Source organism: Streptopelia decaocto, assembly GCF_964273445.1.
Source record: "Streptopelia decaocto genome assembly, chromosome: 18".
NCBI classification, from domain to species: domain Eukaryota; kingdom Metazoa; phylum Chordata; class Aves; order Columbiformes; family Columbidae; genus Streptopelia; species Streptopelia decaocto.
In genome coordinates this window covers 862,447-872,536 of record NC_138673.1, presented here as the reverse complement: position 1 = coordinate 872,536, position 10,090 = coordinate 862,447, and the positions used below count along the sequence as shown (strand labels likewise).

At 54.6% G+C, this 10,090-nt stretch overlaps 1 protein-coding gene across 1 annotated transcript; it reads left to right on the top strand.

Annotated features, from left to right (window-relative positions):
* Positions 1–2,077: 2,077 nt before the first annotated feature.
* LOC309447625 (C-C motif chemokine 5-like) lies at positions 2,078–4,567 on the top strand. Its single transcript, XM_082068446.1, has 3 exons — positions 2,078–2,404; positions 2,901–3,012; positions 3,913–4,567. Exons 1-3 carry the CDS (start codon positions 2,323–2,325, stop codon positions 3,998–4,000), a joined length of 282 nt encoding a protein of 93 aa, XP_081924572.1. The 5' UTR covers positions 2,078–2,322; the 3' UTR covers positions 4,001–4,567.
* Positions 4,568–10,090: the final 5,523 nt, after the last annotated feature.

Here is a 10,090-nt window from a genome sequence, read left to right as displayed (position 1 = left end):
GCGCTCAGTACAAAATGCAATTGCTATTGTAGCAGGAGAGGAGGCTGAGACACATTGCCTTGCTCTACACCCCTCCATGGAGCTGGGGCATGAGCAATACATATATAAATTAACCAGAACAAAAGGCTAATTGCAATACTGAAATATATGCAATATGGGAATAGCAATAAATAATCCCTCTCCCCATCTTCAAGAGTGAGATGTCCCTTGGCAAATTCCAGAGGAGATTTTGGCCCTTGCAAATCCTGAGTAGCTGCTCAGGTGTTGCTGTGCTGCCCCAAAAAAGCCCCCATTGTGTGTTTGTGACAACCCTGTGGTGCCAGTCACTTGGTTCAGCTCCGCATCTTTCGCGTGCTTTTGAAGGCAGGAGACCAGAGGATCCACAGGACACCACCACGGCCAACCCTGCAGGGATGGCAGCTGGGGGCATGATCTAGAATCACAGAATTGTAGAATGTCCTGAGCTGGAAGGACCCACAAGGCTCATGGAGTCCAACTCCTGTCCCTGCACAGGACACCCCACAGGTCACCCCGTGTGTCTGAGGACGTTGTCCAGTCTCTTCTTGAACACTGTCAGGTTGGGGCCGTGACACCTCCCTGGGGAGCCTGTTCAGTGTCCAGCACCTCTGGGTGCAGAACCTTTTCCTCATGTCCCACTGACCCTCCCTGGCACATCTTCTGCCATTCCCTGGCGGTCTGTCACAGGTCACCAGAGATTAGGGAAAGCCATGGGCTTTTGCCCACCCCAGCAGGGTCCCTGACACAGCCCTGGGCTGGCAGAGCAAGTGGAGACCTTCTGCAGCACCGCTCCCCAGCTGTGGGGACATCGTGGTGAAGGGGACACTGCGGTGAAGGGGACACATGCACCCAGAGCTGTAGGGAGGGAAGGACAGCAGGAGCAGAGCAGCACTGTGCTGCAGGGGCTGTGGGAGGGCGAGGAAATCCCGGGGACATGAGCTTGTGGTGCCTCATGGACAGCAGTTGTCACCAGGACCAGAGAAAATACCCAGAGAAACCACAGACTCTGAACTGGTGGATTTGGTGCCTGTTGCAGAGAAGACGGAGGTGGAAAAAGGGGAAACACTCCCTGGGGCATCCCGGGGAACCCATCACCACATGGCAAGGGCAGCGCTGGGGGGCCCTGGGTGGACCTGGGACATCATGAGTCCTGTGACCATGAGCGTGCACGGGGGATGGGGATACACTTTCACATGGGAGCTGGTCCCTCCGTGCTCCCTGGACAAGGGAACCTCCTGCTCTGCCTTCTGCATCCCACCTTGTACCAAAACCACACTGGCATTTGTGTTTGCCCCGTGTCTTTGGGAGAAGATGGAGTTTGTAGAGTCAGACCATCCTGTGGGGATTCCCAGGCAAGCGCTGTCTGTCCTGGGTTCAAAGGCAACTTCAGTGGTCGTCCAGTGTCACCCCTGCCATGAGCAGGGACATCTTCACCAGCTCAGGTTGCTCAGAGCCCCGTCCAGCCTGGCCTGGGATGTCTCCAGGGATGGTTCAGCCACCACCTCTCTGGCCAACCTGGGCCAGGCTCTCACCACCCTCAGGGACAACAATTTGTTCTGTATGTCTAGTCCAAATCTCCCCTCTTGGAGTTTAAAATCATCAGCCCTTGCCCTATCACAACAGGCCCTGCTCAGAAGTTTGTCCCCATCTTTCTTATCGGCCCCTTTTAAGTTCAGAAAGACCACAGTAAGGTCTCCCTGGAGCTTCTCTTCTCCAGCTGAACACCCCAGCTCTATCAGCCTTTTCTCACAGCAGAGATGCTCCGGGTCAATGGCTCTATCTGCAGCCCTGGCCAATGCACCTTTTAACATCAATTAAAATACTATGCAGGTACCACTGAAAATACTTTAGTACATTATTTCACATTTTTACTGCAGCAACAGCCAAGGGAAGACAGGTTCCTCTTCTGCAACACACCATACCCACACTGGATGAGTACTGTTGTCGTGTTGGTGAATGTAAGTGTGAACCTGCTGCTGGAGGGTGATTTCATATCCTGTCTTGGTCAGTACAAGCCCTCATGCTGCTGCCGATTTACTCCGCCTTACCTCCCCTCACACAAAGGCTATTCTGGTATTTCCTAGATCTGTTGCTTCCCTTTTTATTTTCAGCATTTCTGAGGCACAGGCGCCATGACATCAGCTCTGTTACGTCTTGGAAACTCCAAGGGTTCACCTTGAAATCTGACCGAGAGATCTGTCCACCATACCTATAAAAACCCAAGACTGAGCAGCACCTCGCACCAGACACAGGAAGAATCTGCCCTGGTCCTGCCTTTGCCCTCGCAACTCATCTCCATCCATAATGAAGGTCTGTGCAGCATTCGTCTCCATCATCATCATCCTCCTCGCTGCTGCCCTCTTTCCTCAGGCTTCTCCTGCTCCAAGTGAGTACAGCATCTGTCTCTGCTCTGTGTGGTGCATTTTTGCTCTGACTGGCAGTAAATTTGAAGCAGAATAGGAAAAAAATTATCTGCAAAGGCTGGAAACCTGTGTTAATATCTTTCCCTACTTTCTTGGGACCAATCTTCCTTTCTAGCATCCTTGTATCCGAGGGATGAATTTTACTGAGAAGTATCCAAGTTTTCAGGTTTCATCACCTCTAATTTTGTTGCTGGGCTCCGAGAGTGGTCCCAGGGTGGCTGAAGGGATTTTTATCATTGGAAGTGAGTTCAAAACATTTAACAAGACATCCTAGCAATGATCTTAATTAAGCTGTGGTGTTCACAGCACTTTCCTGATGACTTGCTGGGGAAATAGGAGGAGAAGAAGGCTCCACAGCCAATTAAGGGGATGGTTGTCCATGGTCTCGGCTGGGTATTGTGCAGTTCATCTCCTTGCTGTGAGTGATAGACTCATGTCGACTTTCCCAATCTCTTCCAGTTGGTGCTGATACAACTGTGTGCTGCTTCAGCTACACCGCACGGAAGCTGCCCCAGAGTCATGTGAAGGACTATTTCTACACCAGCAGCAAGTGCTCGCAGCCAGCAGTTGTGTAAGTACCGGCTCCTGCTCTGGGCTCTGGGGAACGGCTCTGCCAGCCTTTGAGCTCTCTGCTTCACATCCAGTGGCACCAAGAACATAAAATCATAGAATCACAGAATAGTTTGGGTTGGAAGGCAACTTCAGAGCTCCCCCAGTGCCACCCCTGCCATGAGCAGGGACATCTGCACCAGCTCAGGGTGCTCAGAGCCCCGTCCAGCCTGGCCTGGGATGTCTCCAGGGATGGTTCAGCCACCACCTCTCTGGCCAACCTGGGCCAGGCTCTCACCACCCTCAGGGCCAACAATTCCTTCCTCATGTCCAGCCTGAACCTCCCTCCTTTAGTTTAAAACTGTCACCCCTTATCCTGTTGCAACAGTCCCTGCTGAAAAGTCTGTCCCCATGTTTCTTATGGGCACCTTTTAAGTCCAGAAAGGCCGCAATAAGGTCTCTCTGGAGTAATGGAATGGGGCATCCACCACAGGTCCCATGTGCAACACGTGAGCACTCATCCTGCTCAGATGAGAAATAAGCGGTCTCCTTGAACCATCCTGGGGCTGGGAATAAGGTGTGGGAAGGAGGTCCATGTGTAGCCCACAGGACCCTTGATCTCTCCCTGTCCCCTGGGTTTTAACAGGTCCCATAGACCCCTCATCATAGAATAGTTTGGGGTTGGAAAGGACCTTGGAAGGTCATCTAGTCCAACTGCCCTGCCACGAGCAGGGACATCTTCAACTGATGCTTGGGGGTTTGTGGGATGGGAGGCTGGAGGGAAAATGACCGCCTTGGGAGCTACTGCTGATCACAGGGCAGGTCAGCATCTGCCCAGGAGGTGACCCAAAGCCCTGGGTGCCACTTTGGCATGTCCCTTTCTCCCTTCAGGGCTTTAATATGTCCCTGCCTGACTTGACAGGTTCATCACCAGGAAGGACCGGGAGGTCTGTGCAAACCCTGACGCCAGATGGGTGAAGGAATACGTGAACGCCCTGGAGCTGCAGTGAGTGGTGGGAGATTAGAGGTCTCTGCCCCGGACAGTCCTGCAAGACCATCTGGCAGAGTCTTAGCACAGACCTAGAAATCCTGCTGCTGAGCACCAGGACCTGCTGAGCCACCTTGGGACGCCCGATGTTCCTTCTGTCTTGCAAAGGCGTTATTTATCATTATAATTTATCTACCCTCACAGGCAGCTGTGATGCTGGGGACCTCCTGGCCTTGCAGACCCACCTTGGCATAGCCTGCTGTGTGACATGCGGCTAAACTGTCCCCTCCTTGTGCCTCCGCCGCTAGAATGGGAGGGGGATTTTATCCCTGGAGCTATTTGTGGGAAGTGGTCTGTCAAAATCAGGTATCAGTGCTGCCATGTAAGCCCAGGCTGACCTCCAGGTCAGCTGGCTCAATTTTGCCATGCTTTGGTAGATGCTCTGAGCAAGATCTGTCTTCTCAGGGGAGGATGTGGTACACTGTTTATTTACAGGATGCTCATTGTAGAACCGCATTGTTCAGCTTTGTTCTCAAAATGCTGTCTCTTGCTGATGCCAAAGAATAAAGATTTTTGTCTCTCTGTGTCAGTTCTGGAAGTGGTTGTTCCTCTTTTGACTGGAAAAGTAGGGTCAGTGGGATCCCACTACAACTGTTTTGGGAGAGGCAGGGGAAGCCCCCCCACTTCCCAGCTGGAAATGCCACCTTAGCCCTTAAAACTTCAGCCCTCCTGCATCACGTCTCTGCTCCCAGCACCAAGCAGCAGCAGCTCCACTGTGGCTGCAGCACCTCCCAGGGCTGCTCCTTCCCTGTCCTCCAGCCTTTTCCCCCATCACATCAGAAAACAAGGCCAGGAGATGATGGAGCTGGTCCCCTTGGACCTGCTACTGCAGGTTCGGCAAAGGTGTTTGAAAACCACATGTGAGGGCACAGGAGTGTCTCTGCACCCTCAGAAAAGGTGGCTGAGGGGCTGGCCAGGAGCACGTCCCAGCAAAGCCACTGCAGGGCTGCAGCCCGGGCTGCGCTCAGCGCTGGGTGAGCTCTGCCAGTGCACCAGCTGCTGCTCTGCAGCTGCTTTGGGACGGAAACCTGCGTCTGGTTTAAAAAAGGACAAGAGATCTTTTGCACCAAGTAAAACTGACAGAAGCTCTTTATCAGTTTATGGTTTGCATTTAAAAGTAGCTGATAGCTTTGTGGGTAGAGGATGAGAGTGTCAGTCCTGACCTCTGTGCTGAAGCGCTGTGCAGTGGATGGGGACCTTTGGTCTCCACGCTGTCTCTTTTGAGCTGTCTGAAGCAAAAGCTCAGAAGCTTTTTATCACCCCTTGCCAAAGAGTATTCCCACCTGGCAGCTTGTGCATGTCAATTCTTCTTCTCCCAGGACATTTTGCACCAAGAAATAAGCTGCTCATCACCCCTGGGAGTAATTTCTCAGGCCACCCTCATTGCTAGCAACAAATGATCCCCCATAATTAAGGGCAAGCCAACCAGTGTGAGATACAGTGTCTGTAAAACAGCCCCAAGCCCACTGGTGCCACGGTGCTCTGTGGATGTTCAATTTGTCTCCTGTTCTCCCCTTGCTCACCACCACCTCTCCACAAGTCTCCCTGTTTCTTGGCCACTTTTCTATTGCAGTTTCTTATTCACTGCTTCAAAGTCTCTATGTCGGGGGCTGAGGGATGGAGGGACCCCAGGGTTCCCAGAGGCATAGGGGGTCCCAAATCCTTGGTGGTGGGGCACAAGGTGACACAGCGCCAAGCAGAAGTGGGTGGCTGTTCCCGGGGATGGGGAGCACTGGTGTGGGGGAGTGGAGGTGGGTGCAAAGGGACATCAAGGAGATGCAGAGAGAAAAGAAGCAGGGAGCTGGGAGCAGAGGACAGAAGCAGAGGAGGGAGACGGAGGCTGCAAGCCAGGATCCCTGTGCCCAAGTCTGGAATGAGAAGAGTCCTGTGGGGTCAGTGGGATATACTGGGGGCCCCACAGCCCACCCTGGCAGCAGCCCTGCAGATGAACAAAGACCTGGCAGGAAGAGGTGGGGAGCAACCTGCTCCACAGGGAGGAGGGGACGGGGATGCTGAGTGATGTGGAGCTGCCAGAACATGGGCAGTGAAAGACAAAACTCAAAGAGGCTGAGCCATGAGGCCATGTTCAAACCATCAGCTGCCAAAAAGCTGCAGGGAAAGGTCACGGCAGGATGTACAACCCTCAATATAGTGGCTGCTTGAGCAACGGTGGTTAGAAATAACCACAACTCCACTCCTCGTGTTGAGAACAGCCAAGAGTAAGAGGGGGGGCTGACGGAGGGGGTAACTGCAGAATCGAGTTAGGAACAGGAGCCACTGGGGAGACACTGCAGCCACTGGGGATTAAGGTCTTCATGGCTCATCTCCCTTCCCAGGGCTTCTCCCACTTCGCTGGGAGCAAGGGGACAGCCACAGGGTTCATGCTCTCAGAAGGACCAGGATACCAGGTCCAGCCTGAGCATGTCCAGTTGTGATCCAAGCTTGGTGCTTTGGCCGTGGCACCATGAAGGTCTTCTTCGGGGTGCCTTCTGGGCATCACTGAACAGCAGGAATCAAAGGAAAAGCCTGTGGATCCTGGGTCCAGCAGAGTTAACGTGCTAGTCCCCATGGGAGCAGGTGGGCTTGGTTTTTGTCCGCCTCCGTAAGCACATGAAAAGTATGATGGTTGAGTGATGGTCGCCTTCCAGCAGGCAAATGGAGCTGAACTCTTCCCTTGCCTCTCAACTGGGCTTTCATTCTTTTGGCTCAGATCTGGTTTGTGAACAACTTGGCCTTGCTGAGTCCTGAGTTGCATCTTGAGGCCTGGCACCTGGCTGCACGCTTGCTTGTGCCCCATGTGCCACACGCCGTCTCATGGTGGAGCCCATCCCGACTTGCACCCCATTTGACAGCACGGATGTTCCTGAACTGCTTGCAAAGCAAAGCAGCCTCCAGAAAAGGGAGTGTTGGGATGTCAGAGTTGATGTGGAGAAGGGTGTCAGGGCCAGGGAGTGGGGATTTTATTTATGCTCTAAATATCTCCAGGGTGGGTGTCAGAGGATGGACCAGACTCTGTTCAGTGGTGCCCAACGCCAGGGTGAGGGGCAACGGGCACAGACTGAAACACAGGAGGCTCCATGTGAACATGAGCAGCAACTTGTTTGCTGGGAGGTGCCAGAGCCTGGCCCAGGCTGCCCAGAGCGGGTGTGGAGTCTCCTTCTGTGAGACATTCAAACCGCCTGGACCCACCTGTGTGATCTGCTCTGTGACCCTGTGTGAGCAGGGCTGGGCTGGGGATCTACAGAGCTCCTGCAACCCAGCCAGCCTGGGGTTCTGTGATTCTGTGACAGATCTATAGCTGAGCCATCTCTTGTAGACTTCTGTGCAGCAGACAACAAGAGGCTGGTGCTGCCCTGAATCTCAAGACAGGACCATCGAGAGCAGCCAATACCTTCTCTGGATTCAGCAGCATCTCTCCCCACAGCAGCTCTAGTGGCTTGTCCAGGTGTCCAGAGCTGGCAGCAGGTGACAGGCTGTGGTCAGGCTGCTTCCTGCACGTTTGTCCCTAGGGGCTACGAATTCTCCTTTGTTCTTACAGAACCCCCACCGTGGCACTGGTCCCCACCAGACCCGTTCCCATGGACCAGCATGGACAGCCCGGCTGGACAGTCACTGTCCCCAGGCAGAGACACCTGTTCTGGTGGTGCCTGGCCCGTGTAGGGGACACAGGTTTGGGACAGAGGGGAGCAGGGGATCCAGAGCAGGCTGGCTCTGCGGCTGCTCCTGGAGCTTTGAGAAGGAAACCGAAACCAGAAAGGCTGGAGAGGGAAATTCCCACGAACACTGGGCTCTGGGCCAGGGATTGTCCAGACAAGAGCCGGCTGCAGCACCGAGTCCTCCTGCCTCGCCAGCCTGTCCCCTGCTCCCTGGACCTGGGACAAGCCTCAGACCCCCCTCAGCCTTCCCTCTCACCACCACATCCATCCTCATCCCTCGCAGTGCTCAGACCCTGCAGCACCAAACTCTGCTGCTCTGCACACAAGGTGACTGAGCCCCAGGGGTGGGGGGATCGGGATGCCCTCAGGGGTAGAGGAGACCCCCACTGCCCCCTTCCCAGGAGCCTGTCCTGCCCACCTGCGGGCAGCAGCTCCCGTCCACACACCCCACCATGCAGTGGCCACTCTGCGTTCCACAGCACAGCAGGAAGCTCAGGATACACCTCTCTGCAGGTCGTCCCTCCCCCACTATCACAAGCCCTGACCATAGTGTGGGATAAGATTGTTGCAGACATGTTGATCTACTTCATCCACACTGGAACTTGACCCCCTCTACTCGAATCCTGCTGGGGGTGAGTGAGAGCCTGTGCCTTTCCCAAGTCCCAGCAGGGTGGTCAGGATCCACCCCCAGGGACCTGGAGAGGACCCCCTCACCAGCACCATCTCCTGGGACACAACGTGGTGCCTGGGCTGGGTCTGCCCTTTGCTAGGATGCTGCTCCTCGGGTGTCCCCCACCCCGCAGCCAGCTTTCTAGCCAGGAAAACACAAGACCAGCGGGAAATCACGAGACAATGTGGAGGTGCTTTCCCAGCTTCAGGGTTGCCAAGTCTGATCTATAGTTGCAGGAAAGTATGACACAGGAAGAGAAAGGCTATTTTTTTTTCATTAGGAAGAAGAAATACCGACTGGAATAGGACGGCTGCAAGGCCAGGTCAGCTCTGAGTCACCATGTTGTTTGGGATATTTCTCCTCAGTGTGCAGAAGCAGAGAAGTATGAGGATGACTACAGTGGGCAAGCACTGTCCAGCACTGTGCTTTTACCCTTGGGACCTGCTCCTCTCATGGACCTGCTGGAGAGGAGCCACAGGAATGACCCGAGGCTGGAACAGCTCTGCTGGGAGGACAGGCTGAGAGAGCTGGGGGTTCAGCTGGAGAAGAGAAGCTCCGGGGAGACCTTAGTGTGGCCTTTCTGGACCTAAAAGGGGCTGATAAGAAAGATGGGGACAGACTTTTCAGGAGGGCCTATTGCGATAGTACAAAGGGTGATGATTTTAAACTAAAGGAGGGAGATTCAGGCTGGACATGAGGAAGGAATTGTTGGCCCTGAGGGTGGTGAGAGCCTGGCCCAGGTTGGCCAGAGAGGTGGTGGCTGAACCATCCCTGGAGACATCCCAGGCCAGGCTGGACGGGGCTCTGAGCACCCTGAGCTGGTGAAGATGTCCCTGCTCATGGCAGGGGTGGCACTTGGGGAGCTGGGAAGGTCCCTCCAACCCAAACTATTCTATGATTCATGTTCCCATGGAAAGCAGCATCCTGGGATTGACTACAGACAGGACAAAGAAGGTTTGCTGGTGGCTGTTTTACTTCTGCAGCACAGCCAAATCCTTCCCTTCATTTTACTGGTGGGACAGTGAGGAACAGCCTTGGGTGGGGTGGTCAGAAAGAGCGCGGGTGTCCCTGCTCCTCTCCAGCAGTGCTGCTGGGGCTCAGCAGGACCCAGACGCACATGGGGGCTGACGGGTTGAGATGTGGTGATGTCTCGGGGAAGCAGATATGTGGGAGGAGAGATGCCACAGGGCCACTGACTGTGTGGGGGGGGTTCCTGTGGGCTCTGTGCTGGGAAACACTGCTGCTTAGCTGGCAGCAATGGCTCAAAGAGGGGGGCATGGGCAGGGACCGCCCCTGTTGTGCCCCCATCATCCCCAGGTACCCACCAGCTCCCAGGGCAGCCCCGGCACCACGGCAGCTCCATCCACTCTGTTCCTCCCATCAAACCCTGAGCCGCTGTCCCTGCTCTATTCCCAAAGCCTCTGGCAGGATTTTGCCCCTGACAACTTGTCCTGTCACCACCCCACCAGGGTACCAGTTCGGGGTGCAGCGTGTGAGGCTGGGAGCAGCAAGCAAGGATCTGGGATGTGCCTGGGGGGGTGCGGGGAGCACATGCATGTGTGTATAGGCCTATATGTGCACACAAACATCAAATTCTGTAGAGGATGTGGGAGGTGGGGGTGTATGTGGTGTGGAATGAGGTGTCGGGGGATATTCATATGTCTGCAGTATGGAAACTTCATGGGTTTGCCACAAACCATTTCCCATCATCACGTGTCATACAGAG

Bases quoted from the DNA above. Each gene is read 5' to 3' on its own strand.
- LOC309447625 (XM_082068446.1), top strand. From the start codon at position 2,323: ATGAAGGTCTGTGCAGCATTCGTCTCCATCATCATCATCCTCCTCGCT. The intron at 2,405-2,900 runs GTGAGTACAGCA...AATCTCTTCCAG, and splicing joins TCAGGCTTCTCCTGCTCCAA to TTGGTGCTGATACAACTGTG. The intron at 3,013-3,912 runs GTAAGTACCGGC...CTGACTTGACAG, and splicing joins TGCTCGCAGCCAGCAGTTGT to GTTCATCACCAGGAAGGACC.